This window comes from Brachyhypopomus gauderio, chromosome 1 (assembly GCF_052324685.1).
Source record: "Brachyhypopomus gauderio isolate BG-103 chromosome 1, BGAUD_0.2, whole genome shotgun sequence".
NCBI classification, from domain to species: Eukaryota; Metazoa; Chordata; class Actinopteri; order Gymnotiformes; family Hypopomidae; genus Brachyhypopomus; species Brachyhypopomus gauderio.
This window is the reverse complement of record NC_135211.1, coordinates 50,872,406-50,893,230: the sequence shown is the minus strand read 5'-3', so window position 1 is coordinate 50,893,230 and position 20,825 is coordinate 50,872,406. Positions and strand designations below refer to the sequence as shown.

Genomic DNA, 20,825 nt, shown 5'->3' with positions numbered 1-20,825 from the left:
CTAAGTTTCTTAAAAGTCCGTATGCTTTAGCACCCATTACACTCAGTAACACCGCCACGTGCTTTTCTTCGTCAACATCATTAGCTTCCAGGTATTGCTCTAACCGCTCGATGTAAGCTGTCCATGGCTCAACTTCTGGTCTGAAGTCGTCTATTTTGCCAACCTGAGCCATTGTACTCACTAGTACTGATGCTTGACGTCGTCTCTCCCCTGAGAGAAAAAAAATGTATATATATCCTCGTCGCCAATTGTTACGTCTTATGAAAAGATGAAGAGGCACCGTGTTTTAGCTGTAACACTCTCTTTTTAATGTGCTGCTTCACATTGCAAACTGAAAACCACTGACTTTCGGATTGTACCAACTCCCAAACAATCACGGGGTGGATACTCTACACCAACTGTTCTGTGCATTACGGCACCTTGGGTGGGTCAAACGAAAGCGCATTTTATGTAAAAAGAATCGATTGGCTCCTTTGGTTGGTACAGCTTTAAATCACTGTTTGCAGACCAGTTTTGATGTGTCCACGGGGTTGCCATGACTGTCTGAAATGTATGCAAATAATTCCATATTTCGCTTAGTGCGTGTAGTTTTTCAACAAGCTGAGGACAGTCCGCAATATTGCTTGTATTATCAGCCATCGTACACCGTTTCTTCTTATTCTGCAGAGAGGAGGCAAGCGCTGCACTGCTGTACGCGCACACTGCCCCCGTGTGGCACTCTTTGGAAATACTGCTCTTAAAAAAAAAAAAAAACGCACTTAGTCCTATAGCACCGATACTAAGCAAACGGGGTATAGTACCGTTTTTAGTGACGAAGTATCGCGATACTACTCTAGTATCGGTATACCGTGCAACACTAATGGGTCCAGATCCCTAATGTATGTTCCATCCAAAGCAAGTATTTGGAGAGCGCTAGTTGACTGGATTTTATGGTTTCCTTCACTTTGCCATGTGTTATTGTCACATTGAGGACCCCGGCCCCTCCCCTTTGGGCGTGTGTATACATGGTCCACGTGCTTTGTCTGCGTCTGTGGAACTCTGGGGTGAAGGCTATGTCGCGTGATAATGTGTATCACCTGTGAATCATCTCGTAATCACATGGGGCTAATGTGCTTTGTCTATTTAATGTGCGCTCGCGCAGTGTCCTGTGCTCATCGTTGTCTAAGGTTTACATGTTGCTGTGTGAATGGTCTACGTGCGCTATTGCGCAATATCTGTTTTCCGTGCGCATTAAAGCGCTGTAATAAAAGTGACGTCTGAAAGACAAGGATTTCGTGTCTCGTCCTTCGTCCAGCCCCGAGTGTCACAGAACGACGAGCCGTATTGAGACACCATGCCCGGCTACACTACCCGGCCAAATAAGGGCCAGCGCACCAGTAAACGGCATCACCGTGCCTCTTCCTCCCCTTCACGCCATGATGCGACGCCGTCGTTCGAGGAGATGGAGACGGACCCGGCGTGTGCCTTCCAGTTGGCTGCAGCTCGGGACAGCGAGCGCGACAACCCCGAGCTGGCGGAGATGCTCCGCGAGGGGGTGGTGAGGACATGGAAGATGAGACGACACCCCCCTCCTTCCCGCGCCCTCTCGCCTCTGAGGGTAGGCTCGTGGGTGGTCGGCGCCACCGCCTCAACCCCAGAGAGCCAGTTTGGGGAGGAGGACTCGGATGAGGATGACTACCCTCCGTCCGTTTGCTCCGCCCCCACGGTGGACTACGGTGGGGGAGAGGATGGTGAAGAGGACTACCCTCCATCCGTTTGCTCCGCCCCCACGGTGGACTACGGTGGGGGAGCGGAGGATGAGGACAACTACCCTCCGTTGGAGAGCTCCGCACCTGCCGTAGGCTACGGTGGGGAGGAGGAGGAGTATGAGGAAGAAGACCATCTTCCGTCCGTGCACTCGGGTATCTCAGAGTGCATGGACAGCGAGCTCGACTCGGAGGAGGAGGGCAGTCCGCCCCCCTCTGAGTGTTCTGCCAGGACTGTAAAGGGGAGGTGGACTTCGGAGGTGGGTCCGTCCCCCGGTCGCTCTGGAGGAAGCGATATGGACTGCTCCCGGGGTGGCAGCCCGGAGCAGCCCATGAGCTGGAGCCAGGGCAGTGAGGCTATGGAGGCCGAGGAGAATGACCACACTGCCGGCTCCAGGGGGCTGTCGCGAGGAGAAGGGGGAATGCCCTACGGCCCACCAAGGGGAGAGACCAGCCGCGCTGCACCGGGCGCATCCGCCCGCCGCGCTGCACCGGGAGCGTCCGCCCGCCGCGCTGCACCGGGAGCGTCCGACAGCCGCGCTGCACCAGGCGCGTCCGCCAGCCGCGCTGCGCCCGGGGGAGGGTTCGCAGCGAGGGCAGGAGGGGGACCGCCCACCGCAATGGCTGCAGCACCCGCGGCTCCCGTGTTCTCCCCACTGGTCGCTCTCCTCCTGGCGCATAGCCTGGCGCCTGTTTCATGTTTGTCTGTTCCGGTGTTTGTAAGTCTCCCCATTTGTGTGCCTAACCCGTTCTTCCCTCTCGTGCCACTGTGTGTAAGCGTGCCTGTGTGTGTGTTTGTGACCGTGCCGTTCAATGTGTCTAACGTTTTTTTCCCGGTCTTCCCAGGGAGGGTGTGCTAGGCGATTCGTGACGGACGCTTCGCCAAGGGCAGTCACCTCCCAGACGCAGGACTGAGCGCGTTGGATCCGCCCATCGTCGTGGGTTCGGGGCACTCGGTCCTGTTGGCACCCCGGGACGGGTAGTGCCCTTGGAGGGGGCGTCTGTCACGTTGAGGACCCCGGCCCCTCCCCTTTGGGCGTGTGTATACAAGGTCCACGTGCTTTGTCTGCGTCTGTGGAACTCTGGGGTGAAGGCTATGTCGCGTGATAATGTGTATCACCTGTGAATCGTCTCGTAATCACATGGGGCTAATGTGGTTTGTCTATTTAATGTGCGCTCGCGCAGTGTCCTGTGCTCATCGTTATTTAAGGTTTACACGTTGCTGTGTGAATGTTCTACGTGCGCTATTGCGCAATATCTGTTTTCCGTGCGCATTAAAGCGCTGTAATAAAAGTGACGTCTGAAAGACAAGGATTTCGTGTCTCGTCCTTCGTCCAGCCCCGAGCGTCACAGTTATATTTGCAAAATGACACATTATATTTCCAGAATTATTTTCTGTATGAAAAATAAAATTTTAAATAAAGTCTTAATAGACAATTTAAAAACGAACTGACAACATTATTCTCAAATGATTTTACATAAACTAGATGTACATAAAAAAAAAAAGCGAAGTCGCAGAGCGGTATCTTTCAAACATGGATTCTCCAACATTAGAGCCTTACTATGAGGTTATCCAAAGTGAGCATTTGGAACAGGTCCTTGAAATGCCTACTTTTACCTTTTAAGACAGGGGTGTCAAACTCATTTTCACCGCGGGCCACATAAATGTACCTACTCCTTAATGTTAAATAACTCTGAATTTATTACTTATTCAAGTTACAAATATTACAGATATATTTGCGTAAATGTAAAAATATGTTAGCTTGTTGCTGTTATTATAACATAAATCCTGTAAAATTTGTTAGGTTATGAAACCCATATTACTCCATCAATCAACGATCAAACTATGCAAGTGAATAAAGAAAATTGATCAAATATATCACATTTACTTTGTTCAAAACTTCAAATATCAAATTACTATAAAAATAGCAATTGTGCTTCAAAAATGCTCCCTCTGAAAAAGACTGAAGCGCGGCGATTTTTTTAGCCACAACAAAGCAGCTTTTACTGCCGTTTCGTTTGTGGTTGTGAACACATTCTGTTGCGATCGCAGTTTGCTTTTTAATTCTTTGACAATTCGTCGTTTTTCTTGATGGATAATTTTGGCATACTTAGCTCCGTTTTTGGTTGCAAAATGCAGATGCCACAGATGCCACTGCTTCATACCCGTTTTTCACCTTGAAGCAAACATCGCTTCCCCATCTTTCTTGAAACACCCTTCTATCTGAATAAATGTTTCTCTTCCTGATCATTTTAGGATTACTATTTGTATTTCCCAATTACACTTTTTGGGAAAATCGCATCGATATGGAAACACTGCAGTGTCGAGATGCACTTCGCGGGTAACATAATTGTGGGAAATTTAGTTTTTGCTCACTTTTACTTTTTTTTTTTGGACAATTTGGCTTTTTAAGCTCTCGCGGGCCACATAAAATGACGTGGCGGGCCACATTTGGCCCGTGGGCCTTGAGTTTGACACATGTGTTTTAAGATGTCGATACACTTGTACTGTTTCTAATGAACATTTAATATATAATTTTAACCGGGAGGGATCTTCATTATGCAGTAGCAAAGAACTCCATGCAGCACTGCACAAGCATTAGGAATGGTGAAGGTGCAAAATGTGGCAGTGTGACATGTGATGTGGGATGTTTACTTCATTTGTGCCTCTTGAGAAAAGAAGACGTCACACTTCTTCATTCTTGCAAGAAACCTCGAAATGTAATTTGAAATGTAAAATTCTAATGAGTATTTTTAATCTAAAAAAAAGTTGTTCATGTATATTAACTTTCAAAATATAGCAGTAAGATAACATAGCTATCTACATAACCACATAGTGTTGCAGTCAACTGCTGACTTAAATAGGCTAATAAAATCCTCACAAGCTAGGCTAACTTTTATGCAGTCTTCATTATAATCTAGCCTATAACTTTCACATAACTTTATTTCACCTGAAATATTAAACTTATTTTGTCTGCTCTCATATCCTCTTCTCGGAGGGAAAGGTGAATGGGTCATGAGGAAACTGAGTGGGCTCACTTGGTGCAGAATGACAGGCAGGCAGTTTTTTGGAGAGACAAGTTTTCAGGTGTAGGAAGATTCCTTGGTAGAGCAGAAAAGGTGGGGGCCTTAGTGTAACTATAAAGAAGAGGCACATGCAGGGCTTAATTTGAGCCGGATCCTGCTGGAACAGGATCCGGTAACTCTTTCATTTTGAAGCGTGCGTTCCGGGAACTATCTGCCTCGATCCGGCAACTGTTTGCCTAGATCCGGTAACATTTTACGAAGTAGGCTGTTAGGGAGACCTACACACAAAGCGACATGAATACCACAGAGTAGAGTAGTTTAGGCTTTTGCTGTGTACTTTCCAGAGATCTCTGTATTTAACCTGCTTTAATAAAAGGTCAAAAGACATAAGACTGGTGATGTTTTCTTTTGCATCAACGAACACTGCTGTGCTAGATAGGAGATCAAAGCGCAACACTGGAAAGACTATTGAATAATTCACATGCTCTGTAAACTAGATACGACAGAACTAAAGGTAGAATAAAGTCAGACAGCCAATTGGAATAACTTCAATAAAGATTTTGTTCAGGCTTCCTGGATTGTGTTGATTGCACTATTTTTACCTGGCTTGCACTAATTAGAAAATCCAGCAAGCTTGAGAAAAATCCTGGGAAGGAGTTTAACTTTCTGAACCTGGAATGCCCACCTCTCGTCCCGAAGTATGGATGCGTCCACGTGGAGTGTTGGCCCGTTCAGCAAGTCCTTGGCTTGTAGCTCCAATAGCAGCTCCATGTGCAACGAAACCAACCAAACAATTTCAATCAGGCTTACAAAAATAAACGGATTTTTGAATTGAAAAGAAATTCTGGATATCCAATATATATATATATATATATATATATATATATATATATATATATATATATATATATATATATATATATATATTGATATATATTGATATATATATATATCATAAAGTAACAGATTATATTACTTTGACAATGTTTTTGCTAACTTCCCTTAACTTTCTTTTCCTTTGTTAACAGCAATGCATTTTTTTCCTTTTCTTCTCACACATTACAAAAAAAAAGCGGAATATATAGCAGTAGTAAACACATGCACCACCTTCCGGGTAAAATAAGCACTACACCATTGAAACAATGAAAATCAAGGAAAACAAGAAAAAAACAAGAAAAATCAGTGTGTTGACTTATGTGGGTTACACATTAGCATAAGAACATTAGCATACATTGTGAGCTTTGTTGTGGGTAGTAATAAACCTCCTTTCCTACGATAAGAAATTGCATTGCATTACACAATACTACCACAGACGGAGAGTAATAGAATATTAACATCAGAAATTATGCAGTGTAGGTGCACCTTACACATATACTGTATGCAATTATGTTTTTTTTGTTTAGTAATGGGGCTTGCATCATGAAGCTCCCACACCTTCACCTTCACTACTTCTACCAGTGGAGTGAAACAATGCTATGTATTTATACAATTCTTAAAAACATGATGTATCTTTTATCTTCAGAAACCATCACTGCATGGAGCAGATGTTCCAGACTGACTGCAGTGTGTCTGGGGCTGCTGTGTGTTCTCTTGCTGACTGTCATCACAGTGATGTGGGTCAAGTTCACTGCAGAGAGAGACCAGTTACAGACCAGTAACTATAACCTGACTATAGAGAGAGACCAGTTACAGACCAGTAACTACAACCTGACTCTAGAGAGAGACCAGTTACTTCTGGGAGCAGAGCCAGAAGGAGAAGGTCAAACTACAGAACATGTTGGTTGCTATTGGTGAGTATAAATCAGTAACAAAAACAGTAGCTTGGCAGAGCAAACTTGGAACAGCACTCATTCCCTTATACTCCACTATACTTGTGCAGAACACACATACACCACATACCAACAGATCTGGGCTTTCATTATACAAGGCAAATAAGCATATTTGCTAATTATATGAGATCTAGGTGTTCATTTTTGTGACGCTGGGATAGAGGCAGCAGGAGGCAGAGGCTGTAAACTAAAAGCTTTATTATCCATGGTAATCACAACGGAAAGACTCAGGACAGACGGCAATAGTAAAGAGGCAGGTGACACTTAGCACAGTCCAGGCAGGCTGTCTAGTAGCCTGGTGACGTGTATGGCGAGTGTAAGTTGTCGACCAGGGGGGGGGGGGGGGGGGGGGGGGTTGGGGGGGTAGAGTGTAAGTTGTCGACGGGGGGCACACAAATTAAGTATTATGTTGCGATCAACCGATCACCAGTGGTTAAAATGACCATTTCCGCACAGGCTCTGTTGGGGGGGGGGGGGGGGGGGGGGGGGGGGGCTTTGGCTCCGCCACTGCTTAAGTGCTGCGTGATTAAGTGGAGGCTAGGTGCTAATAATGAGGTGATTGTGACCAGGGGAGTGGTTTGGTGCAAGAGGGCGTGTGACGGACTGATGTGGGTGTGTGTGCAGGTGAATCAGTGCGCACATGCACCCTCTGGTGGCTTCCAGGCCGGCTCACTGTGTCAATTTTATTAATACTGTTCTGTTGCAATAAGGACAGATGAATGGACACAAAACATGAATGGAAATTAAATAAAATTAATCAGTGCAATAAAACTGACATGTCTGCCAGATAAATACAGAAGTAATTTTTGTGTTCATTTAGATTTGTTTACAGCGTTGGGAAGCTGTCACATATGTGTGTGTAACGTGGCTCGCGCCACGGAGCGAGGGGACGGACACAAATGCTGAGAAGAGCGAGATTTATTAAAGGATAATCCATAACCGTCATCAGAGAAACAGTCCGTGGTCATAACGGGAGGGCAGTCCGAATAACATAGGTAAACAGGCATACTAGACCCGACGGGGAAACACAGAACAACTTACGAACAGGATCAGAACAGCAAAGCATCAAACAACAGTATGAACAGATGAACGAATAGACAAATGAACAAAATAACCGATAGCGAGACTGGGGAAGTGCAGGGATTATAAGGACACGAAATAATGGTTTTTTAATGGCACAGGAATATATTAACCTTCTATCATTAATGACAGAATATTAACATGTCCTTATATCACATTGTGAAGACCATGGATGCCCCAAACACCACCAAATGCAATCAGGCAGGGAAAAAAGAAACTGTGTGTGTGTGTGTATGTGTGGGCGCGCGTGGGTGAGTGATTGTGTGTGTATATGCATGTGTGTGTGTTTGTGTGCCTGTGTGCACAGCTTCAAACAGTACGTAACTTAAATTATACATAAATATTAATTATAAATAAGTAGCAACATGGAAGGATATAGACAGACCTTTTTATTATTTGTGAGAAATTCAGTGCTAAATATTTTTTTCACTATTGTTAAATCCATAATAATAAAACAAACTTTGGGTGAGCAATAACTGTATGTCAGCGTGTAATGGTACACAAAAGTAAACAATTCGGTTTACATTAAAGTTTGGACATCAGAGTTCAGTATGAGTTCAGGGCAACATGAAAAAATCAACATAACTCCCTAAATGCACGAGCCTAGGTTTCTAGTTACTTTGAACAAACAGCATGTAAAGTGAAAGTTAAAATTCCATGCAATGTCCTATAGCTCAACTGTGATGTCCAAATTTTAATGTAATTCGAAGCGTTTATTATGTGTACCATTACATGCTGGCATACAGTTATTGCTCACCAAATATTCATTCTTATTAATTATGTCCTGTTTTATATACAGATACTTATATCAGACAGGGATGGTTGTACTTCAACTCCAGTATGTATTACATCTTTACTGAAGAGAAGAACTGGAGTGAGAGCAGACAGGACTGCAGAGAGAGAGGAGCAGACCTGGTGATTATAAACAGGAGAGAGGAACAGGTGAGAGAGAGAGAGAGAGAGAGAGAGAGAGGGGGGGGGGAATCTGTTCTTTAGTTGTCTTTTCATACTTTATAACTACATTGACAGGAAGGTATTAATACAATTCGGGGCAACAGAAAAGTCTGGATAGGTTTGAGTGACAGACACTCATAGGGTATGAAAATGGGTGGATAACACAGCACTGATCACTGGGTAAGAGACTGAATCACTGAACTGAACTACTCAAGATCTGATTACTGACTCACCTTTCATTACTCTAATAAACAAATGTATTTGATTATTTCTTTCAGCTACTGGAGCACTACGGAACCCAATGATCCAAATGAGCACTGTGTCATAGCTGGCTATGGTCCTGATATTTTGTGGAACTGGGCTGACTATCCCTGTAATCACCGTTTTGCATCTGTGTGTGAGGTAGTTTTTCTTAACAGAAACTTGAGTTAACAGTCATGACAGTTTTAGTGTTCATTTCCTGTGGGCTTTAAGGTGCTGGTGTACAGCGGAACCCAATGACTAAGGAGGAAATGGGGACTGTGTTGTAACTGGATATAGTGATTAACCACCAACTGATGCTGTAAAACTCTGGAATGATTATTCATGTGTTCACTCTGTGTTTGGCATATGTGAATGGAGACTTTTATACTGAGGCTTCCTGCATGTACACAAAAAACACGTTTCATGAATCAAAATGTGTACATAGTTTTAACGTTTTCCCACTGACTCTGATGTTAGTTGTTCACAGTTGTTCACCGTCTTTTCTGTTCACCTTCATGTTTATTAAATATCTGCTCACAATGCTCGCTTAATGTCCGGGTGCTCACCCACGATGCTCTCTGAGTGTCACAGTAGGTAAACAGTAGAAATAAATAACCACTTCAAATGAACACTTGAGTTAAGCTACACTTCAGTTTTTTTGTGAGATTAGAAAGTTGTACGATGAGCTGAACTGCACTAAGGTGTTGAATAAAAGCACATGGATATGGTGGAGACCTATGAGAGTGTAGATGATGTAAGACACCATGACACCAACAAACAAAGTAAACAGTAAAAAACGAGAAATGTACTTTACTGGACACATGTATTCTGTGAATGTCTTCAAGGTCATACTAATAACTATTGTTTAACTCAAAAAACAAAATAAAAAGGGGACATATTCCCTGGGGTTTATTTAAGTGACTGTGACATGCTTGTGTCAAAAAACCACAGGGATCAGGCATCACTGCACCCATCACACCCTGTTAATATTGCTCTGTTCAGAACAACCAGTTTGAACAGCTGTTCCTTTAAATCAGGGGTCACCAACCTTTTTGAAACTGGGAGCTACTTCTTGGATACCACATATTGCGGAGGGCTACCATATTGATGTGTCAATTGCCAGGGGCGGACTGGCATACATTGCTACCGGGGATTTCCCCGGTGGGCCGGTGGGCCGCTGGTGGTTTAACTCGGCCCGTGGAGGAGCCATTGCCGCGCACTGCGGCCCGTAGTCACGCTGCTGTTTAACGGTGTTATTACCTCCCCCGCTCCAGTCAGACTAACCTGCTCAGCGCGGCCGCGGACTGATTTCATCCCTGAATAGTTTCAAGAACAGTCTCAAAACATTCCTGTTTAGATCTGCTTTTAGTTAAGAAACTCTAGTCTATTATTTTATAATTTGTCACTTTATTTAATGATTTCTTTTTATCTTTAATTTTAACATTTTATTGTTATCTTATATTTACGTCCTCTTTAGATCTGCTTTTAGTTAAATTTTGTCTCTCTCCTCAGCAGAAACTTATTGCAGAGGTTGTGACTTCTCTCCTGGTACGTGTATACACAGGCGACGCCAGACGCAGTTCATAGGGAACTGTCAGGATCAGGGGATCTAACTCGACAAGAGTCGAGAGGTTTGGCGGTCGAACTCCACGGGGGGTATACAGGTGGCACCATTGGTGGTTACCAGGCAGGGTAACTGAGTGATTGGGAGTTTCACCCTCGGCTGGGAGTCGAGCACCAGGTGGCCGTGCATAACTGTGGGCCGACGAGCACACAGTTCGCATAAAGCCAGTGAGAGTGAAGGTCGCGCTCTGTGTGTTTGTTGTTCTAGAGAGCGTGGGTGAGCTAAATCTGTTGTAATTATCTTAATAGTTTTATTTACTTTACTTTTTTATTATATTGTTTACTTTACTTTTTTACATTTTATGTTATTTTACTTTAATTTCTTCTATGAACGAGTTGGACCGGGCCGCAGACTGGGCAAGCTGATGCGGGCTGACGGTATGCAGCGGAGATCAGAAAAAAAACAACTTGTCCCAGAAAATCCGGGCCACTCTACGAAAACATACAGCAGTTTAAATTGTAGATAACATGTTATTTTAAATGTACTGCTGTCGCCTCTGCAACGTCTAAGGCACCATGTACAAATGACCTTAACACGGTTAACACGGACGCAAGTGGCGGTCTTAAAGGTTCCAGAGCACCTTTTTTTTTTTTTAAAGCTATTGAAATTCTTAGATTAAAACTAACCACCACAAATAGGTAAGAGGAAGAAATACCCACGTTAGAGTTGTAGGTTGTTCTTTAGGATGCACTTTGCGTAAAACAACTTGTTTGGTGGTCTTATGATGGACTATTTAAAAGCCACTATGTGGTTTTGTAATCATATTATTGCTGGAATTAATATTGTCCATATGACAATAAACGCCATCATATACACTACGTGCCATCTATAGATTCATGTACAGTATATACACACACACACACACACACACAGGTATATATGTCAGGAACTCCCGGGCCACTTTTTCTCCCCAGTCCGCCCCTGTCAATTGCTAAGCAGACAGACCGCTAGCAACCGTGGACAATCTCTAATAGTAGCGTAAAAAAATAATATACGCTACTATAGTGAGCTATTTTTAAAACAAGCCCGTGGCCGACTCATAACGCCCTCGCGGGCGACACATTGGTGACCCCTGTTTTAAATGATAATGATGGGTGCAGTGTTTGAGCCAGAATCTAAAGTCTGGTGTGCACAGTCTTGTATTGACACACATGCTAATATACATACCTACAGATGAATATAAAGCACCTTTTCAGCTAGAAACACATGTTTATCACATCTTGATCAAACGAATTACATTTTATAATACACTTCTTATTTTATTAACTATACCCTTATTGGCATCCTTAATCAATGGCATACATTTCATTCCACGGTTACATGGAACAATAAAGAAACCCAAATTTCTCACGAGTAATTTATGAGGGGGACACTAAAGATGCTAGAACTGCTGTACTATGTGTAGTAGGTATGTACGTTCGTCTGTTTGTTTGTTGGCCTGTGTGTTAGTCCGTGTTAATCATTTCACCTGTCTCTTGTATTGGTAGCATTATGTGTATTTGAGAGCACCTGTGTTGAATGTGTTGATCATCATTATCTTGAGTCATGCTGTTTGCCCCGTTTTGTGGGCCTTTTTGATGTCATTGAGTATGTGTCATGTTCAGAGATGTCACAAGAACAGTTTTTCAACTGTGTACAGTAACTCTGGTTTTCCTTGCTATTTTGCAAATCTTTGTGTACATAAAATCAAAGGTATTTTTTTTTACAAAAAAAAAAAAAATAAGTATTTGGTGCAATTGGTAACCAAATCGCACTTTTATGGTTACAGTCTCCCCCTCAACTTTGCCCCCCCCAAGTTTGTGTAGCATCTCATTGGTTCTTGAAATGAGTGGTTTCTCATTGGTTTCATTCCTTGTTATTCTTATCATTGTCATATACTTAAGGTCCTGTTTTTACTGTTTTACTGATTAGTAAAAGTTCTGATTCTGTCATTCACTCTGACTCAGATTAACATTTTCTCACAGATTCCAACCACATGGTGTTGACAGGGATAATCAGCCCAGGTGAGGACACTGTCAGTAGCAGTCTTGTACCCAGTTATAGCACAGTCCTCGTTTCCTCCATAGTCATTGGGCTCCTGCTTCCACCAGTACCTGAAAGCATTGAAAAAAGTACATTGCCCTCTGAATTTCACACCTCATGATGCAAAGATCAAATGACTGCATCATGATCAGTGTTCATTCATAAACATTACTACTAGAGGATATTATTAGTATCATTATTAATAGTGAGACAAGTCATTCTACAAAATATTTAAATAAAATTGCTTGTGATGTACAAAAAAAAATTATATTATGATTGTGTTGTGCTTCAGTAAAAAAAGTGAAATATTGTTGTTAAAAACGTAACCAGGCCTGTCATCAAGTTACATTGATGAGACCACAGATTTAACATTGAGCTGTCATTGCAATAGTCCTAACTGGTTGATGACTCAGAGAAAACACAGCGAAGGAAAACTTGCGATGGGCCTGAGAGCTGCACAGGAGTGAAAACACTCGAACAAGCAGAAAGAGAGCATGGTGACGAGAGACCAAGACAACACGGTACTTGGAAAAGGGGCCGACTACCTGCACATATTGTAGGGCAAACAACTCTGCAGTGAGACACGCCAACTGCCTTCCTTAAATAAGGGAACAGACAGCTGCAGGCAGAGATGCTCACAAGTCATTTTTTGCAAGTCCAAGTCTTTGACCTCAAGTCCAAGTCAAGTCTCAAGTCTTTGGTCTCAAGTCCAAGTCAAATCTCAAGTCTTTGTTCTCAAGTCTAAGTCAAGTCCCAAATATTTGAGTGACACTGTAGTCGCAAATCACTGTATAGTTGTAATGGTCTGTTATGACACTTCTGATGTATAATAGCTTAAACTGGTAAACAAAGAAATACAAATTTTTTAAAAGTGTGCACGCACACACAAATGTTTTCCAGATACATTTTGTATCCGTATTTTTCTCCAAAAAGTATTTTTCTAACAAAACTGACATTTTTCTGGATACAATATTCTCTTCTTTCAGTAGAACATCTGCTATATTTTGTTCTAAAAGATAAAGGAGGGCTGTGAAATTAAAAAAAAATCACATTTTTAACTATATATATGAAAGGTCTTAGCCTGGCTCGGTGAGGGCGCATTATGAGGCCTCCACGACTGAACACCCTCTCTACTGCTGCACTAGTGGCAATTCAATACCAATATTGCAATATTGCTAATAACCTTTCAGGCAGTGACTAACCTTTCCGGGTGGATTTTCATGTGGCGAATAAAATTAGATGTGGTGGAACCAGCGTCCTGTATTTTTATGCCACACACGCTGCAGTTTTCTGCTCTTCTATTTGCTACTTGTACTTGTTTTGTACCCAAAACTTATTATGAATGGTGGAACAGAAGCGAGCGTCCTCACCATCGCCGCCATGATCGCGATGTTTTGCGGCGCGCGCAGCGCCAGGTTCGCGTGAGGTGTGTGGAGTCGCGTGCAACGGTCACTTGCGAAATACTTGACGCGTCGCGACCGGCGCGAGGGTCCGCGCGCCGAAAATGTTACGTCAGCGGGAAGTAAAAAGCATTCAGACAGGCGGAGAAAAGGTTGTCAAATGAAACACAAAAGAACATTACAAATAAAAGATTGTTCACGAGTCTCAAATCACGAGTCCAAGTCGAGTTGCAAGTCTTTTGGATGCAAGTCTAAGTCGAGTCTGAAGTCACTGTATATGCGACTTAAGTGCGACTCGAGTCCGAGTCCCAAACTCGAGTCCCCATCTCTGGCTGCAGCTCATCACTGCTGATTGCAATTGAGTTGCTGGGAGCTGGCTAGTGAGCTCCCCCCAGTGGCAGCATGTGGAACAACCCTGGAGTGAGCCCTGACAATACGAGGTACGAGTTATATGTTTTCATAAGTGCTATGTGTAAAATATTTTTAAATATTAAAATTAAAAAATTTTTTATCCAAAGACTTTAATTTGTTATATTTGTTTGTTTTTAACAGAGACTAATTCCCACATGGCTTTTAATGTCACCTTTACTATGCACTTCAACTTTATGGGTCTTTCCCTATTGACGTATATCGGAGCCTGATCTTGTACCACTGGAAATAACTGCCCAAGTGTTTTAATGAGATGGTTGCCTGAGTAAGCAGACTTGTTTCTAAGGGTCAGATCAGTGGTTTCTTACTCAGACGTCAGTGGTGTGTTGTCCACCCATTTCCAGTTTCCCTCTATGTTAGTGTCACTCAAACCGATCCAAGCTTCAGTATGAGGAAACATTTTACTGATGAACTCCTGTGAAGTGTTAACATTATAATATATAATCTGTATATAATCACAATATGTATTGAATTTAGTGAATTACATAAGTTTTCCAGGGAAGTAGGACATTACAGACATAATGATTGTGATACACACACACACACACACACACACACACTTGCAATCTTCTCACCTGTTCCTCTCTGCTGTTTACGATAACCAGGTCGGATCCGTTTTGCTTACACTCTTTTCTGCTTTCTGTCCAGCTCTTCCTCCCAGTAGTCAGGAAGTAAATACTGAAGTTGAAATATTTCCATCCTTGTGCAGTGAATTTACACACACACACACACACACACACACACACACACACACACACACACACACACACACACACACACACACACACACACACACACACAAATTATATATGAGATGCTTGGCCACAAGATGAACATCATAAAGGAGCAGTAGCTATCCTCCATATAGAAGGAGAATGGAGGCCAAGATACGAGCAACACAAAGAGAAATTAGACAATCAGAAGTGCAGAAAGGTGTGATGAAGGTACTTAGGAAGTACAATAAGATGTCCATTCCTGGACAGTTCTGATCCTGAAGAGCTCTCAGTTCCTGTCAAATGTCATTGTGGCTGAGTAGGGACATAGCTCAATACATGGGCGCAGAAAGGAATTGGCAAGAACACCAGAGGAGCACAGGCATCTGGGTAGTGCATAAAACATTCAAAACTGTAAGACCAGAAAGACCAAACTGAAAACCAATTGGACGGACTACAAGACAACTGTAAACTTTCCAACTTGGAAAGTTTGGTCTGTAGAACATCAATAGGATGCTAAAAGTCTTCATGTGAGGTTGTGGAAGACAAACTTAGAGGATCAGGTCCCATCAAGTGCAGGATTTACCAAGTAGACGCCCTGCTGCTATTCTGCATAGGCCTGAACCCCCTCAGTGAGATCATCTCCAAGAGTGACTATGCATAGTGGCGAAAAAATGGAGCAATAATCAATCACCTCATCTATGCGAATGACATTGAGCTTTATGCCAGAAGTGAACAAGACATCAACACACTTATCCATATCACTGGTATATACTGCAAGGACATCGAAATGCCATTTAAATTGGAAAAGTGTGGTTGGATGGTTACAAGGAGAGGAAAGGTAGAACTGAAGGGATTATAGGATCGTACTACCAGAAGACTTCAAAGGAGATGTTGAAGGCAGCTATCCTGCGAATAAGATGGCCAAAGGAGGAAATATAAGTCACATTAAGACAAGGAAACTCCTCACAGTGCAGGGAGGGTTCCGTCGCAAAACCAGCACTCTGACATTTTGAGAATGTACATTAGGCAAAACGAGGGGGCCTGAGGATTAGAGGGTATGATCCAGGCGTATACCGGGATGATGGCCCCAAGTGTTAAGTGTAACATCAAATGAGGAAGCTTGCAGATTGGAGACAGGCTTTAAATAAACAATGATATGCGTGGCGAAGCTATAATCTATAGGTCAAAAACAGGCAAGAATTCGTGAAATCCAGAAAGGTAAAAAACGGCAAACTAATCCTAGGTGGCAATGCAAAAAGAGAACGTCAAAGTAGAAAAGATAGATCCAGTAATGAATAAAGCACCATAACTAAAGATCTGACAATACTTTGCAAAGAGTAGCAAGTGAGAGTTCTTTAAATAGTCCAGAGGAAATGTGGAAACAGGTGTTAGTAATCAGGTAATTATGATCTCCTTCTTCTTGGGGGTGGTAAGTGTGCATGTCATCATAGTCGATAGCTGGAGGAGGGTTGACCACCAGTGACGCCTCATCTAATGGTCCTGAAATCACAGGCGTAGGCAAAGACACATGAAATGTAGTAGACTGCCGATAGTGAGGTGTATCATGTGAGAGATTTCTGTGCTATTTCAGCCCAGACTAAAAATCATACCTAGTCAGCAGGATTGTTGTAGCAGAAAATTCTCAAAAACATAACCAGTTCCTGGTTAACACTTTCACATTGGCCATTGGACTGCGTGTGGTAACTACACGTGAGATTCCCGATCACTCCAATTTATTCCAAGAAAGCTGTCCATACCTGTGATGTATATCTTGGTCCTCTTTCAGAAAGAATTTCCTCAGAGATGCCGAAGTTCCTAAAAATCTGGTTGAACGGGGCTTCTACAGTTTGAAAAGCATTGGGTAGAGCCGCATAATGTTTTCACCCCTCTAGAAAATCTGCCCACTTGCGTGAGGATGGTAGTGAATCCTGATGACTCAGGCAGGTTGGTTATCGATGTGCCAAATGTGTCCAGTGCCTCTCTGGAACAGGCAGAAGTAGCAGTTTTCCTGCTGACAATGTCCTAATGGTTTTATACAGAGAGTATGTAAAAAAGGAAGTGACAGCCTTATGTAAATCGGCCAACATGGTCTTGTACCAATAACGAACAGTCAATAGTGACAGCATCCAAGTCTCAGAAAAAACACTGCCCTGGGGAGGGTGAGTTAGAAATATTTTATATTTAAGTCACAGCATTATGTTATGCTGCATGGCTCGAAGGAGGTGACATATTTGTGAAAGAGAGCGAGATTTATTAGGGGAGATCCATGATCATTGTTGTTAGTACATACCAAGGTCAAAGTGCCAACACAGATAGAACAACGAGAAAGGCAAGAATGATACAGTGAACTGACTGATATTCAAGAAAATAAATAATCAGACAGGATGAGAGAAAACCAGGCAATAAGGCTAAGGGTTAACAAACTAGACAGAGAGAATATGAGACAGGAATATAGACTAAATACTTGGTACAAAATACAAAATAAGAACAGGGAACTATAATAATTAAACAAAGATAGACAACTCAGATAATCCGCAAAAGTAAAGTTACAAACGAGGCTAGGGTAAAGTATTGAATGAACAATGACCAGTGAATCCAAACTGAAAACCAAGATTGGCAGGTACTGATTTATTTTGCCTCCTGTAGACAGCAGAATCTGACATGGATATATTCATTGTGCAGGATCTCAGTAGTTCATATGTATTCACTTACCCAGTACTGAAAGTTCTTTCTGCAGTACAGCACGCTCCATCAGTAACTGATCTCTCTCTACAAAAATGTTATTGTAACTGGTCTGTAACTGGTCCCTCACTGTAGTCAGGTAACTGGTCTGTAACTGGTCTCTCTCCATAGTCAGGTTATAGTTATTGGTCTGTAGCTGGTCTCTCTCTATAGTCAGGTTGTTGTATCTGGTCTGTAACTGGTCTGTCTCTGCAGTGAACATGACCCACATCACTATGATGACAGTCAGCAGGAGAACACACAGCAGCCCCAGACACACTGCAGTCAGTCTGGAACATCTGCTTCCTGCAACATCACCACCTATAGTGAAAAATAATTATTGTTATATTAACATTATGAAAATATATTATATCTCAGATAAATGTACAAAGAGAGAATCTGAAGCACAATCGATAAGCTAGATCAAAACCAGAAAAGTGTGATGGGCAAATGACTCAGAGGCTTCAGAGCGTGTATCACTCTTCGTGAAATGGAGTGATTCAAAACGCTGTGTCAGAGTTTGTATCGAAACACCAGTGTCACATGCTGTTTTGCTTTGCACTTCATTGCTTTAAAATGTTTCAAATCTTTTCATTGGCTCATTGTCTTTCAGTGTGTGGTGCTGGCTCACAGCGTTTCAATGCGTTTTGAGTCAATGACAGCTTGACAGGTTTGAGAGATTTGGTGCCATACCAGCTATATAAGATGTATCATTACACATCACCCTTAACCAACATTTAACCCTTAATATAATTTACATTTATTTGATGGGTTAATCTGGAATGTGTTTGGGGGAATGTTTGGAATGTTTGTGTATGGGGGAGAGCATCTGCATTTTTTATTATAATGACAATATAATAATTATTTGGTATAAATGAACAAATCACTTGAATGACCTTCTGAACTTTAATTGCTGTCATATGATTGAAACAGTGCCATTGCTTCAGTGATGCTCTTTAGAGGTTGCTGTAGCTTCAGTTGTCCACCAGATGCCACCATCACTGAAGCCTTGAAGCTTCTAATCACAATTGTTAGGAAAGTCTCAGTGCCTCATGAGGCTTCACTTGCCCATCACTACAGAAAATATAATATATACTCGAAAAAGGTTTAGTACACTAAGGATGAACCATGGCAAATGAGGTACTCCTAGATACGTGTTAATATGGTAAGGATTAAACAAGTATCAGGTGTTAACAATTAAAAATCCAGGAAGGATGATCTGGGTAGTCAATTGAGAGACACGTGTTCTGCTTGTCTGGGCTGAAGGTGTTGGGAAGTGTAGTCCTGTGGTGCTGAACCAGTGGGTAGCCTGACAGTGTGTATATATTTTCCGTGACGTTGTGTAAATGGTTGCACTTAACATAGGTCTGCTGTTAAAGTTTGTAACTGTACTACTTTGAAGAAATCAGTCATGTTTTTGTTGGAAAATGTGTGTTCAAATGCAATTTACTGTAAGGACTAACTCAAGGAAGGTGGGCACAAGTTCTGAGAGGAGCAAGATTTAAGTGCAAATCCAAAAGAACAGTCCACGATCGTCACAGGTGGGCAATCAGACACAGAACAGTAACCAATACCAATACATAAAGACATGACAGACTAAGGTAAAACCACCCAAAACATTATAGAAACTAAAATAGACAGATACGAGGAACTGACAAGACAAGGCTTAAACTTAATACAAAGGCGAGCAAGAGGGAAGACAAAACACAGGGTTTAATTATACTACTAAACAAGGAACTTAACAAGACACAGCTGGAGATAATGATGAGAGGGTGGAGTTACAGATGATGGGTGTGGCAGGAGAACACATGGGAAAACCAAAACATGAATACATGGACAAACCAAGACAAAGCAGTGACAGGGAGAAAGAGGAGGGGCCAAAGGAACCAAAAACAAGATAGACCGGCGAACCTAAATGTGACATTTACATTACTTTCAAATGCAAAGTTACACAGTATGTTGTAAAAATGAAAGCCTATTAAACACGGGTTTGTAGTTTGATTTGCCTGCATGACAGAGGGATATTTAGGGTTTGAATTATGCAATTGTAAAAAGGTTTAAACAGGAAATGTAATTGTAGTGCTATCAGATAAGAACTTTGGGTAAGGCAGAAATTGGCCTTCAGAAAATTCCCCCAAATTGTCGTGCTCAGTGGGCAGGGGTCAACCGTGGATGGAGGTAATGAGGTTTAATGAAATCAATAAAGTGTGAATCGTGTTCTTACAAAGTGTATATTATCATTTCATTAGGCCCCAGCACTGTAAATAGGCATAAAAAACATCAATATCTGTAAAGTTTTATATTTTGGGTAAAATCAGATTAATTGGAGCCATTTCCATCTACTGTGCGTTTCTTATGTATAGACCTCTGGTTGTATTTTAGAGTAACAAGTATCCCACACTTTTCATTCTTTGTGTAATTTGCTCATAACTTCTGAGCTACAATAAATAAAACACCATTTAATATCTCACATATATTGGTCAAAGTACGGATGATCCATTTTCATTGTTGTTAGTCACATTATGTAACCAACACAGACACCTTGGTCATAATCTAAATGTTCACTTCATCTTGGATTTATTGTATGCACCTGAAAGTGAAATGTTTGCCTGTACACCCAATTTGGTCTTTACATGTGTATTGTAAATTTTGTTTTAACAACATATTCAGACATTACATCTTTACAGATGAAAGTTCATAGGCCCTGCAATAGTCACATTGCAGAGGCTGTTTTAACAAAAAATATATTGGGATTTCCCATATCTAAGGATCTGTTGGCAATAGGTGTGTGTGTGTGTGTGTGTGTGTGTGTGTGTGTGTGTGTGTGTGTGTGTGTGTGTGCGTGTGTGTGTGTGTGTATGTGTATGTGTGTGTGTGTGTGTGTGTTTACCTGAGGTCTTCTTTTCTCTTCTGGTCACATCATTTACATAGACGTCTTCATATGAACCTTTAATGTGACTTGAATTACACCATATATTCCCCATGTTTCCAGAGTTTACAGGCTTAATTTTAGTGAATCATATTTTAGCTTCAGA

The 20,825-nt window shown here is 42.0% G+C and overlaps 2 protein-coding genes across 2 annotated transcripts in view; one reads left to right on the top strand and one right to left on the bottom strand.

Moving 5' to 3' along the window:
• Positions 1 to 9,067, top strand: part of LOC143510054 (uncharacterized) — a 118,176-nt gene extending 109,109 nt beyond the window's left edge. Inside the window, exon 5 of the mRNA XM_076999090.1 lies at positions 8,914 to 9,067. Coding sequence (XP_076855205.1) covers positions 8,914 to 9,067 — 154 coding nt within the window. The remainder of the gene's footprint in view (positions 1 to 8,913) is intronic.
• Positions 7,534 to 20,825, bottom strand: LOC143524886 (C-type lectin domain family 4 member E-like). The gene is made up of 5 exons (XM_077018300.1): positions 20,681 to 20,825; positions 17,782 to 18,111; positions 14,929 to 15,053; positions 14,662 to 14,768; positions 7,534 to 12,595 (listed from the first exon to the last, which is right to left on the bottom strand). The coding sequence occupies exons 1-5, from the start codon at positions 20,772 to 20,774 to the stop codon at positions 12,445 to 12,447; spliced, it is 807 nt and encodes a 268-aa protein (XP_076874415.1). The 5' UTR covers positions 20,775 to 20,825; the 3' UTR covers positions 7,534 to 12,444.

Excerpts from the sequence above, each read along its gene's own strand:
- LOC143524886 (XM_077018300.1), bottom strand. The coding sequence starts at position 20,774 with ATGGGGAATATATGGTGTAATTCAAGTCACATTAAAGGTTCATATGAA. Across the intron at positions 18,112-20,680 it reads AAGAGAAAAGAAGACCTCAG|GTGGTGATGTTGCAGGAAGC; the intron begins GTAAACACACAC and ends TTTTCACTATAG. Across the intron at positions 14,769-14,928 it reads TAAACAGCAGAGAGGAACAG|GAGTTCATCAGTAAAATGTT; the intron begins GTGAGAAGATTG and ends AACACTTCACAG.